General features: G+C 44.1%; 1 protein-coding gene across 6 annotated transcripts in view; it reads right to left on the bottom strand.

Moving 5' to 3' along the window:
- The window catches only part of DDHD2 (DDHD domain containing 2), a 141,594-nt gene that overhangs the window by 92,034 nt on the left and 35,757 nt on the right, over positions 1–13,803 (bottom strand). For 5 of the 6 annotated variants that reach the window (XR_003857057.1, XM_029603926.1, XM_029603929.1 and 2 more), the window contains exons 6-8: positions 3,320–3,409; positions 2,477–2,618; positions 1,555–1,763 (exon numbers count right to left, since the gene is read on the bottom strand). Coding sequence is in view for 5 of the 6 variants with exons in the window: in XM_029603926.1 (XP_029459786.1) it covers positions 1,555–1,763; positions 2,477–2,618; positions 3,320–3,409 (441 nt within the window). In the remaining variant the exon portion in view is untranslated. The remainder of the gene's footprint in view (positions 1–1,554; positions 1,764–2,476; positions 2,619–3,319; positions 3,410–13,803) is intronic. The other variant, XM_029603927.1, reaches the window with a different exon arrangement.

Below are 13,803 nucleotides of genomic sequence, written 5' to 3'. Positions count from 1 at the left end.
TGCGTCTTCTCAAATGTATCAAGCATTTACTCAAACCAAATCGCTTTTAGAACTGTTCTCCAATCACTAACACTCACAGGAATTGATTATTGTAGCTCTTTATATTAGTCCACCCAATCGACCATCAGACCCCTCCAATTAGTACAAAACGCAGCTGCTTGTTTAATAATTAGCAAAAAGAAAACAAAAACAAAAAACACTACATGAATATATCACACCGACCCAGTTTACTCTGCACTGGTTACCTATACCCTGGAGAATTCTATATAAAACACTGTCCACATTACATCGTCTCATACACAACAGTAAAAGTCTATGGTTCTCAGCCACCCTACACTTCTGTTTTCCCTCGCGTAATCTCAGATCCAAAAATCAATTCCTTCTACAAATTCCCTCTCCTAGAGCCACCAAGCTCGCATTGACCCGTGAACAGGCTTTTTCCAATCACAGGTCCAATTATATGGAACTCTATTCCTTTATCCTTAAGATCTTTATCTAATATTAAGGAGTTCAAAGAGGCCTTAAAGTGCCATCTATTCAAGCTAGCACTTAAAGACCTATGTGAACCATAAACCCTTAATCCTATTTTTCCATTTCCATTCTACCCTCTTATCCTTATTTCAGCCAGGCTTTAACACCCAGGCCCGTGGCTTTGTTTTAATTATGTTTTTTTTATTTTTTATAGTTTGATTATGATTGTACTATTTGTAACCCACCCCAAACATCGGAGGGTGCAGGTAATAACTCCTTTAAAATAAACAAAAACAGAGGGGATTGAGAGGAGGAGAAAATAGATAACAGAGAAAATAAGGAAGTAGAAAGGGAGCAAGATTGCATGCGGGGAGCAGGGTGAGAGGCAGCAAGAGTGCAGCATGCACAAATATTCCACCTTGCCATCCCATCCATCTATTTTCCTAGGTGAACAGATAGATATCGAGGAAGGGGGAGGCAGAGGACAAGATTACTGAGAGTGTGGCGGGATTGAAGACAGTAATCTTGTCCTATGACAGTAATCATATGTCTAGATTAAAGAAATCTAGACATATGATTACTGTTGCTATTTACCACACCCTTACACCCTTGGGAATTCTGTCCCCGCTTCCCACCTTCCCCAGATTTAAAGAAAAATCACTGAAAGGGGCAGACATGTGTGTCTCCCCACCCCCCCAAAAAAAAAAAAGAATTACACCCTCTCTCAGCAAACAGCTCTAAGGGCTCTCTCCCTCGCTCTCCTTGCACCCTGTAGCTCAGAAAACTCTGTGGAGGATCTCTCCCTTCCTGTCCCCCCCTTCTTCTTGTGTTCTTCTCTTGAAAAACGTTTGAGGAGCCCTGAAATAGCAGATGAAAATCTGTGCACATACTTTTTCTGAGTCAAATTTTCAAAAGGGAACTTTTTCTCCTTTTAAAACAGGAATAAAGTCTGATGGTAAAGAAGTCTACAAACAGTTTGAAAGTTGCTCCCTTGGAGGTTTATAAGATTCAAGTTATCTGGTTATATAAGAGGTCATAAAGGATGTTCGTGCTCAGATGTGATATGCAGGGCTGGTCCCTCACCTAAACTATGACCTGTTACAGAAACGGCCCCTCGATAGTCTGGATTCCTATGCAGGAAGAGCCTGTATAATCGGCTCATTTCTCTCGCCACGGTATCCACGATGGTCTGACAGTAAGTGGGGCTGCTATAGAAGAAGAGATCCAACAGCGTCTCATTGGTGAAATGGCGCAGGCGGCAGATACTTGGCAATGTGATTCGCTGTATGTCACTAAATCATAGAGAAATTTTTAGAAAATAAACACAAAAACACATTTATGCATATGTGAAGATTCCCAAACTGAGTCCTACAAAGGCAAATTAGCAATTCTTAAAAGTGAGGGGTTTTTTTTGTTTCGAAGAGTATTGACTTTTAAGTACATCTCTGCAAACATAACATTTCCCATGTCTGTATTTTTTTTTTTTCAAAATATAGTCACACAGCCCAGGTTAATCCTACAAGAAGTAAGATTATGTACTATCCTGCTCCTGTAAACAGCTCTACTGATATACAGATGAGTGGGCAGATCATGCTGGACAGAGTGACCTTCCTGAGCAATCAGATTTACTATGACCCTAAAGAGCAGAAGTCGGGTTAGGGATCTAGATGAAGCACCATCATAGAGCCAGAAGGAAATGTTCTATAGGCTTGTCTTTCTAGAAAGGAGTAAATATCTGAGTTAGTTCTAGTCACCCATTGCCAACATTTTTAGATTTCAGTTCTGATTAATTTTGTGGCTAAATATGCTGAGAAATGCCTCTTTAAACCATCGCTGCAGCCCACAAGAATATGCAGCTGAAAGATTTTCCTTCTCCCCAAATACGCTCCACTTAAAGCATGTCTCTGACACTGAAGTATATTACTCTTCAAAAGGAGATCATGCCCTTAAAAAGGGACCACTTTCTTTCGTCCATTTTCCCCAATGGAAGCAAACAGTAACATACTTGTCTACGCCCGTCGCATCTGCGTGCAAAGCGCTGTACCAATTCACGGGCAGAAACTCCACTCGGCCAATCTTGTCTTGTTCCAGGGCTTTCTTGAAGTGAGTGTGGAGCAGGCTCAGGGAAATGTCACGAAAATCGTTCACTGGAAAGAGAATTTTCAGCTCAGCATCAAGACCCAGAACTCAGATCCTACCATAGTCCGCAGCTATGTTCTCAGAAGTAAGCGATAATGTACTAATTCATGTGTGGCTGCTAGGAGACTACTTACAATGTCTCCAGTCTTTTCATGGGCTACAAACAGCTGTCAGGAATGGAACAGAATGGAACAGTTAAACAATTAACACCAATTCCAAAATTCAGTTTGTGTTTGTTCCCCTTTTACTTGCTTAGCAGTAGTACAATCCCAGGTTGAATGGGTAAGGATATTGGGAGAATATTCTGTCACCTGGAAAAGGAGGCCTATGTGGGTTTAGAAGCTCAGGTGCTACAGAACTTTAGAGAATTCTCAGGTTGGTCCAGTGAAAGGTATTACAGCCATCAAAGAATCCAGTTTTATAGCAGAATGTGACCTGCAGACACTTTTTTGGAACCTGTTGACCAGGAAAGCCAAATTTAGATGAATACCTTAATTCCAAGGAGACAGAGGAGAAAGAAAATGATTCACTCAAAGGTCACAAGAGTCAGTGGTAGAGGGGAATCTTGAACCCAGAGATCCTCCCAACTCCTACTCCAATGCTCTTACCATTACATCCCCATGCCTCCGTGATAAAAAGCTTGCCCAAGAGATCTGCAGGGAGCACCTCACCACCCTGAGCTCTACTTCAGCTGCATTCCAATACTCACCGCACTGAACGATGCTCCGGAGCCAGAGGTCACAGACCGGCCCAATTCCATGAATCATAAACACCAAATGATCGATTTTCAAAGGCTCCCCTTAAAAAATAAAAAAGCAGCAAGGACAAAAAAACAAAACAAAACAGTTTTACCCCATACAAATGGTGCCATAATCAAAGAGGAAGTCAGAGTTTACCCCAAATGCAAAAAGAATAGACCCCCCTTCACTACCTAAAACTGTCAATCAAGCACATCAGATTTGGATCTGAAACCCTGCTTGGGAATCGAGAAACTGCTTCTTACCTGATAGAGGAAAGGAAATTAAGGCAGGGCAATCCACACCAGTGGGTTATACACACTCCTACCAGCAGATGGAGTAAAGCTGACTCGCTGACGTCACAGACAGATAATCCTGCCCTGACATCAGCACGCCAGTATTTTCTGGAAAAGCCAAACTGTGGACAAACTGATTATACTTGATTGTGACTTAACAGCAGTCACTCATGCTTCCAACCAATTGGGAACACTGAGCTCAGCCAAAACAATTAACATACACTAATCTTAAGGGCTGGTTATGTCACTTACCAATCCCTTCAAACAAATTAACTGAAACAACACTCTTCGTCGTCTGCTTATAAGAGACAAACTAAAAGCAAGTAGGCAACCCAGGGCAGGTTGTGGACTGGTCTGCCTTCTTTAGAGGAAAGGAAATCAGGTAAGTAGCAGTTTCTCTTTCCTCTGCACTCAGGTAGGCCAGTCCACACCAGTGGATGTACCAAAGCTACGCCCAAAAGGGGCAGGAGGCTGCCTGTGGTCCTGTCAACACCACACATACGAAGGCTGCGTCTTCCTGGGCCCAAACATCCAAGTGATCATGTTTAGAGAAAGTGTGTCAGGAGGACCATGTTGCTACTTGCCAAATCTCAACAGGAGTCAATAACTGAAGCTCCACCCACTATAATCACCTGAGCCCTAGTGGGATGTCCCCTAATCTGTCTAGGCAATGGGACATTGGCAACCACATAGGTAAAGGAAGTCATCACAGCTGCCTAAGGGGCTATAATTGCCAGTGTCACCAGTTCACCTTGTGTACTTCCACCATGGAGCACAAACAGTTGATCAGATTTTCTGAAAGATTTAGTAATCGCCAAGTAATGTATCAGTTGCCGCTTGACATCCAAGGCATGCAAACATACGATAATCATGTTTATCTCTATCACTATCCAGTGTGGGCAAGAAAATAGTCTGATTCAAATGAAACTCCAAAACCACTTTCAGCAAAAAGGAAAGTACTGTCCTTAGTTGTATCAACACTGGAGTCATTCGTAGAAATAGCTCACAGCAAGAGCTTGCAGCTTCGGCATGCTGAACAGATTGCAACAAAAAAAAAAACCCCATTCAAGATGAGCAGCTTTAAAGAGAGACCACTCAGTGGCCGAAAAGTAGGACCCACCAAAAAACTCAAGACCAGATTCAGGTCCCAAAGAGGCACAGGTAGCCACAAGGGAGGACATAGATACTTAACTCCCTTCAAAAACCTGCACACATGAATGGTAAGACAATGTTCCACCACTGCCACGCCCCTTATAACAAGCAAGAGCTGCTACCTGAACCTTCAGAGTGTCAAGGGCCAACCCTTACTATAAAAATTCCAAACAGTGGAATTTCAACTTTGAGAGGATGAGAACCTCGCTCCTCACACCAGCTCTCAAAAACTCTCCAAACTCTAACACAGGCTAGAGATGTAGAATATTTCCTGGCTTGGAGCAAAGTGGAAATCACTGCAGAAGAATAACCATGCTTCAAAAACAGAGCCCTCTCAAAGACAAAACCGACCAGGATCATCCTGCAGTATGGGCACCTGATGCAATAGATCAACAACAACAACAAAAAACAAAAAACCCCGTTCAAGATTAGCAGCTTTAAAGAGAGACCACTCAGTGGCCGAAAAGTAGGACCCACCTACTGAGTGGTAGTCTGAGAGGACTGTCCACCAGTAGTCTCTGAAAATCAGCATGCCATGGCCTCCGGGAATATCCAGAGCCACCAGAAGTACAGTTTTGGTCCGACTTATAATTTTGTGAATGACCCTGCCTATGATCAGCCATGGCGGGAAGGCATACAATACCCCATTTCGCGGCCAGATCTGAACGACAGCATTGATTTCTAGTGCTCTCTGATACCTTCTACAACTGAAGAACCATAGTACCTTCATGTTGCCAAGGTTGCCAGCAAATCCAGATACGGGAGACCCCAGCTCACCACTATCAGTTGAAAGGCTTCGTCTGCCAACTCCCACTTTCCTGGGTACAAATCCTGCCTGCTGAGGAAGTCAGCCCGTACATTGTCCTTCATGGAAATGTGAGAGGTGAATATGTCCTGGAGATATTGCTTTGCTCACACCATGAGCATATCTACCTCCACCGACACCTATTGGTTTCTGGTTCTGCCTTGATAATGGATATAGGCCACAATTATGGCTTGAGTTTCCAGCTGCTCGGTGAACCGCAAGGATGCCAGACAAATTGCATGCACTTCTGACTGATGGTCCACTCCACTCCACTCCACTACTCAGCACTCCAGTGCCTTTGCGCTACCCAACCCAGAAGGCACATTTCTGTCATGAGCACTAACCAGTCTGGTGTCTCCAAGGAAACCCCCTTCCTGAGATGGTCTGCTTGTAACCACCACCGTAACTGGATGCTCACCTGCAATGGAAAGTGGAGTCTCCCTGTGTGCTCCTATGACTGCGGATTCCACCAGGAAAGCAACGTGCACCCTCGCCCAGGAGAGAACGTCCAACGTGGCTGCTCTATTTTTATTTGTTATTTTAGGCTGGGATGTGTTAAAATTTAAGATAAAATAAAAGTATTTACTTTTAATTATTTGAGCCAAATTTTATGTTCAATAGTCATTTTAAGTCTGTATGCTTTGGTGTTTGCTTATTACTATGTATAGAAACATAGAAATGACAGCAGAAGAAGATCAAACGGTCCATCCAGTCTGCCCAGCAAGCTTTCACTCCCCCCTCTCCCCTCCATATTATCTGTTACTCTTGTCCCTTGTAAGTGACTTTTTGGTTCTATTTCCCTTCCACCCCCGCCATCGATCTATTTCCCTTCCACCCCCGCCATCAATGTAGTTAGCAGTGCTGGAGCAGCATCTAAGTGAAGTATCTAGCTAATTGGTTAGTGGTAGTAACCGCCGTCATAGCAAGCTACTCCCACACATGTTTATCCAGCCTGTGCAACTCAGTCCTTGTTGGTTGTTGTCCGAATATAAATCATCTTTTCAACATTCCCCCTGCCATTGAAGCAGAGAACTATGCTGGATATTACTGAAAGTGAAGTATCAGGCTTATTTGGTTTGGGGTAGTAACCGCTGTATCAAGCAAGCTACTCCCCTGCTTTTTTGTGGATGCAAATCCTTTTTTTTTCCCACATTTCCTCTTGCCGTTGAAGCATAGAGCAATGTTGGAGTCGCATTAACCGTGTGTATGTTTATTGAATTAGGATATTAATCTCCAGGTAGTAGCCATCATTTCCGTAAGCTGCCCCCATGCTTCTTCACTTCATTCACATCCTCTAGACTTTATGGATCCACAGTGTTTATCCCACGCCTCTTTGAAATCCTTCACAGTTTTGGTCTTCACCACTTCCTCAGGAAGGGCGTTCCAGGCATCCACCACCCTTCTCTGTGAAGAAATACTTTCTGATATTGGTTCTGAGTCTTCCTCCCTGGAGTTTTAAATTGTGACCCCTGGTTCTGCTGATTTGTTTGCAACAGAAAAGGTTTGTCGTTGTCTTTGGATCATTAAAACCTTTCAAGTATCTGAAAGTCTGTATCATCTCACCTCTGCTCCTCCTTTCCTCCAGGGTGTATTTAGATTCTTCAATCTCCCCTCATAAGTCATTTGATGAAGACCCTCCACCTTTTTGGTCACCCTTCTCTGTACCGCCTCCATCCGGTCTCTGTCCCTACGGAGATACGGTCTCCAGAACACACAGTACTCCAGGTGAGGCCTCACCAAGGAGCTGTATTAGGAGATAATCACATGCCTTTTCTTACCCGATATTCCTCTCTCCATGCAGCCCAGCATTGTTCTGGCTTTAACTATCGCCTTGTCACACTGTTTCGCCGACTTCAGATCATTAGACACTATCACCCCCAGGTCTCTCTCCTGCTCATGCACATCAGCCCTTCTCCCCCCATCGAATACAGTTCTTTCAGATTTCCACACCCCATATGCATGACTCTGCACTTCTTGGCGTTGAATTTCAGCTGCCATATCTTCGACCACTCTTCCAGTTTCCTTAAATCCAGTCTCATTCTCTCCACTCTTTCCGGCGTGTCCACTCTGTTGCAGATCTTAGTGTCACCCGCAATGTCGCTCACAAAGATATTGAACAGGACCGGTCCCAACACCGATCCCTGCGGCACTCCGCTCAACACAGCTCTCTCTTCAGAGCAAGTTCCATTCACCACTACACATTGTCTTCTGTCTGTCAACCAGTTTGTAATCCAGGCCACCACCTTGGCACTCACTTCTAAGTTCCTCATTTTATTCACTAGTCTCCTATGTGGGACCGTGTCGAAAGCTTTGCTGAAGTCCAAGTAGATGACATCGAGCGCTCTTCCTCGATTCAATTCCTTGGTTACCCAGTCGAAAAAGTCAGATTTGTCTGACAGGATCTTCCCCTGGTGAATCCATGCTGCCTCTGGTCCAGCAATTCTCATGACTGTAGATAGTTCACTATTCTTTCTTTCAACAGCAACTCCATTACTTTTCCCAACACAGGGGTGAGGCTAACCGGTCTGTAGTTACCACCCTCTTCTCTGTTCCCACTCTTGTGAAGCGGGACCACAACTGCTCTTCTCCAATCACTCGGCACCACTCCCATTTCTAGGGATCTATTGAACAGGTCACACAGCGGACCCGCCAGCACATCTCTGAGCTCCCTCAGTATCCTGGGATGAACCTCATCAGGCCCCATGGCTTTGTCAACTTTCAGTTTCCCCAGATCTTTCCATACATTCTCTACTGTAAATGGAGTTTCATCTACTCCATTTCCCTCCAATTTCTTGTTAACTAGCGACGTTTCTTCTTCGGGGTCCTCTTTAGTGAACACAGAACTGAAGTATTCGTTTAATATTTCTGCCATTTCTTTGTCTCTCTCCACACATTGATCCTTTTCACCTTTCAATTTCACTATACCACTTTGAACTTTTCTCCTTTCACTGATGTATCTGAAAAATGTTTTGTCACCTCTCTTTACCTCTTTGGCAATCCTTTCTTCCGCTTGACTTTTTGCCGTCTTGATTACTTTGTCTCCTTCAGTTCCACCAGATATTCTTCTTTGTGTTCCTCCCTTTGAGATCCTTTATATTTCTTGAACGCTGTTCTTTTAACCTTTATTTTGTCAGCCACCTCCTTTGAGAACCAGATAGAAAAGCAAAAGAATGAAACCTAACATATAGATTAGTTGCCATGGTAAGTGTTCCTTTAAGTTTGGTCCACTGTTGCTCCACTTCTCTCTCGTTCTCCAAGCCTACTAGTTTTTCCTCCAGGTATTTCCCCATTTCATCAAAGTCTGTGTTTTTGAACTGCAAAACTTGGGTCCGTGTGCTTCTTCTCCATATCCTTTTTGTGATATTAAACCATACCGTTTGATGATCACTGGTGCTGAGGTGGGCGCCCACCTGGACAGAGACATTATCTCCATTAGTGAGCATTAAATCTAGTATAGGTCCCTCTCTCGTGGGTTCCATTACCATTTGTTTGAGCAAAGCTCCTTGCAGGGCACCCACTATTTCTCTGTTAGATTCTGCAGATGGGATTCTCCAGTCTACATCCGGCAAATTAAAGTCTCCAACGATCACCACTTCTCCCTTCTTTTGGATGTCTTCAACCAGATCTCTGTCAAGCTCTTCCTTTTGGTTTGGAGGCCTGTAGACCACTCCAATAAAAATGGATGCCCCATCTTCCTTGCAGCTCAGATGCTTGAATATTGTTTCTGATATAAAGAGCCACTCCTCCCCCTTTCCTATCCTCTCTGTCCTTTAACAAGTTATAGCCCGGTATTGCCGTATCCCAATCATGAGATTGCATGAACCATGTCTCTGTGACAGCAACAACGTCCACGTCCCCCTCCACCATTACGGCTTGCAGATCTGGGATTTTATTGCCCAAAACTACAAGCATTTGTGCTCATAGCTTTCCAGCTTTCCTTGTTCAGGTTACTGCTGTTCCTGGACTCCTTTTGTGACCTCTTTAGTTGAGTTTTGTTATCCACTTCTCCCTTTCCATTTGTGCAAAGGAAAGGATTAGTGCCTCTGATGACAGATTCATTCAGCACAATGAGCTTTTTCCTTTGGTTATTGATCTGGAATTTCTGTATGCATTAGGTTTCTTCTTCCTTTTCAGTTAACACTTTAATCTTTTTCTCAAGAACTTGAGAAATACAGAGAAGGCTTTTTGTGCTTGTTACACTTGATGCAGTGTATGTCTCTGCATCACAGGTCTAATTCTACCAGAGCCCACTGTATTCCTGTTTATTGAGTTCCTTCGGGCCCTGTGTGAGTGGGGGGGGGGGTAGACTTGTGAGCTGAACAGCTGTCAAGAACGGGTGCCTGTGGGTCACAGGTCTTATCCTACCTGAGCCCACTGTAAATCTTTTTCCTTGACTTTTGGTTTTTTTTTTTTGGTAATGGGAAATTAATTCCTGAATATTGTAAAGTGGGTGAAACTTTCTTCAATGAAGCTAATTCAGCTTTAACTTCAGCCAGCTCCTTTTCAAAGGAAGAGAGTTCTGAACAAATGGGGCAAGCCCTACGTTTCCAGATGATTTCCCTCAGAATAAAGGCTCCACAATAGTTACATTGGATTGTCCTCATTTTGGTAATTTATTTGATGGCTAACACTTATGGAAATACTAATTTACTAATTTATCTTGTTGCCAATTATGAATTTAGCCAGACTATATTAGAAAAACAAACCTAGGGGTAGGTGGAAGTTAAACAGTTAACCCTTGGTCAAGCTAGGTACAACCAGACCCCTTCTAGAAGTCCTTTGTTTTAATTTGTTTACCCAGCTCTTTATGCCCCAATATTCTTATCTAAACAGAGATTGTTATTGACACTAAATCTAAATAAGAGATAGAGTCTAACAGATAAAAAAAGCTGTAATTATTTTTTTTTGTTTTTAAATCTTGAACACAACAGCAGAGATACCCAAAAAGCAACTTAATATACACTGTTATTCTGTTCATCGCCTAGGCCATTTGTGTTAGTACATTTACATTTATTAGTATTTGTGAATTGCCTATGTCTCTCTCTGCTGTTAGAGAGTGCATAACCCACTGGTTTGGATTGGCCTGCCTGAGTGCAGAGGAATTCTTTTTTTTTTTTTTTTTAATGTATGACAGAGAAGTCCTGAAGGAGTATGTATCCTTCAATGCACAATGATCTGTCATGTTTAACACAAGAGACTGAATGTTCATCAGCATAGAGCAGACACACAAGACGTTTCAGTACTTTTATTAACTCCAGTATTTAAATCAGAGAGGTAGAAACCATGAGGTCCATATTCAAAAGCAATTTAGACAGATAACATAATAGTTATCCATCTACAATGGTATACCCGGCTATATTCAGCCTTTAACAGGCTACATTCTAGCCAGCTAATAAGTTAGGAGGCTAGGATTTAGCCAGATAAGTTAGGGGCAGTCCAAAGGCATAACTGGAAGGAGTTGAGCTAGCCAGTTACGTTAACTGACTAACTCCAATATTCAGTTATCTGGTGGACTTAGCCGGCTAAGTCTGATCGAGTCAAAGAGCTGTCCTAAAGTTAGCCGCCTACGTTCAAAAGTATGGCTGCACTATTAAACTTACCTGGCTAACTTTGGAGGTATATTCAACTGGCTAACTTTGCTATCCGGACTGTATCTGAATATAAACCTTCATATGTTTTAGGGAATTTCCATTCCTCAGAATCCCTGGTACATTTCCTGGTTTCATTTCTCTAACACACAGAATAATCAGAAACACTGTCACTCCCATGCGGTTCAATTCTTCATCAGTGATACAGCAGCATACTGGACAAGTAATGTCATAGAGGAGCTATTGGAGGTGACAAAGGAAAATTGGTTCTTACCTGCTAATTTTCGTTCCTGTAGTACCACGGATCAGTCCAGACCGTGGGTTGAGCCTCCTGTCCAGCAGGTGGAGACAGAGCAAAACTATGAGGGTATCCTATATCAGGACAGAGCCTACCCTACACCAGTATAAAGTACCTTCAAAGCAGATATAACTTCCCAAAGATCAAGCAAGCAATAAGAAAAAACTAACAAACTGAACAAGTGAACAATTGAAAGGATTCTGTATGAATAAAAACACTCTTGCATACAATTTTATTTTCATCTGGTAGATGCTTCCGGTGCCTTTAGTAATAGTAGACAACGAATCAGATAATTGAAAAAACCTGTAGAAAAAAAAAAGACAGAACATTCGAGCGGACGTAGCAGATCTAGTATGGGCGGGTGTCTCGACTGATCAGAGGTACTACAGGAACGAAAATTAGAAGTTAAGAACCAATTTTCCTTTCCCTGTACGTATCCGGATCAGTCCAGACCGTGGGATATACCAAAGCTTCCCTAAACAGGGTGGGACCGAGACAGTTCTGCTCAAAGAACCTGCCACCCGAAAGAGCCAAAAACTGGAGCCTGTATATCCAGACGGTAATGACGAGCAAAAGTATGCAGGGATTTCCAAGTAGCTGCCCTACATATTTCCTGCCAAGAGACCAATTGACTCTCCACCCAAGAAGTAGCCTCAGACCGTAAGGAATGAGCTTTTAAGCCTTCCGGTACGGGCCGACCCTTACAGATGTAAGCCGATGCAATGGCCTCCTTTAGCCAATGCGCAATAGTGGCCTTGGAAGCCTTATTACCTTTATTTGGCCCACTCCACAAAACAAACAAGTGGTCAGAAACCCAGAACATTTGTAACCTGAAGGTAACGCAGCAAGACCTGTTTCACATCGAGGCGCCGCAGATCACCCCCAACTGTATTTGCTACTTCTGACGAAGAAAAAGCCGGAAGTTCCATGGACTGATTGACATGAAAAGAAGACACGACCTTTGGCAAGAAAGAGGGTACAGTCTTAAGGGATACCCCTGAATCAGAGAACCGTAGAAAAGGCTCTCTGCACGACAATGCTTGGAGCTCTGAGATTCTTCTGGCTGAACAAATGGACACCAAAAAGATGGTTTTGAGAGTCAAATCCTTAAGCGTAGCCCTCCTTAAAGATTCAAAAGAAGCTTCGCAGAGAACCCGGAGAACCAAGAGCGGAGACTTGCACTCGCAAGGAACTGAACGACAACCCCTTGGCGAGACCATTCTGGAGGAAAGAAAGGACCTGGGAAACCGGAGCCTTACGAGCTGAGATACCCGAGGAGACACACGCATTTTCAAAAATCTTCCATATGCGGACCCGCAACAGAGTGGATATAACTTCTTCCTTATATCCCTTCTTTCTCAATCTCCGCCATTCAAAAGCCAGGCCGCTAGACAGAAGAAATCCGCCTGATCGAAAAATACGGGATCCTGCTGAAGAAGATGGGAAAGATGACCGTCTGTGGCTAGATTCACGAGGTCCGCAAACCACGGTCTGTGAGGCCATTCTGGAGCCACTAGAATGACAGGCCCGCGATGAAGCTCGATTCTTTGGAGTACTTTGCCCACTAAACGGCCAGGGAGGGAATGTCGCGGGGGCCAGGGAAGAACCAGGGCATCCACCCCTTCCGTGCAATGTTCCCATCTGCGGCTGAAGAACCGAGGAGCTTTTGCATTGGTCATGGTGGCCATCAGATCCAAGTGAGGAGGACCCTACCTGCGGATGATCAGGTTCATCGCTGCATCTGACAATTCCCATTCACCTGGGATTAACCTCTGGCGACTGAAGAAATCCGCTTGAACGTTCTCCTTCCCCACAATATGGGATGCCGCTAAGCGCTCTAGGTGACGTTCCGCCCATGCGAAGATCCTGCTGGCTTCCAGAGCGACTAGGCGACTCCTGGTGCCCCCTTGTCGATTGATGTAGGCTACAGTGGTGGAATTGTCTGACAGGACCCACACCACCTTGTGGAGGAGTAGGGGAAGGAAGGCCTTGAGAGCCAGTCGGACCACTCGAGCTTCCAGTCGATTGATGTGCCAGCGAGATTGGGTTGGAGATCAATACTCCTGAGCAGACTGGGTCTGGCATACAGCTCCCCAGCTGGAGAGGCTGGCATCCGTTGTTACCACGATCCACTGCGGTGTCAGAAGGGCCATCCCCTTCTGAAGATGGACAGGTGATAGCCACCACTGCAGTTCTGCGACAGTAGACTCGGAGAGCAGCAGGGGCATCTGAAACTGTTCTGATACCGGTTTCCAGCGGGATAGCAAGGCTTTCTGTAACGGATGCATATGCGCAAAAGCCCAGGGAACCAGATCTA

This window comes from Rhinatrema bivittatum, chromosome 5 (assembly GCF_901001135.1).
Source record: "Rhinatrema bivittatum chromosome 5, aRhiBiv1.1, whole genome shotgun sequence".
In the NCBI taxonomy this organism is placed as follows: Eukaryota; Metazoa; Chordata; class Amphibia; order Gymnophiona; family Rhinatrematidae; genus Rhinatrema; species Rhinatrema bivittatum.
This window is presented reverse-complemented; position numbering and strand designations above follow the sequence as displayed.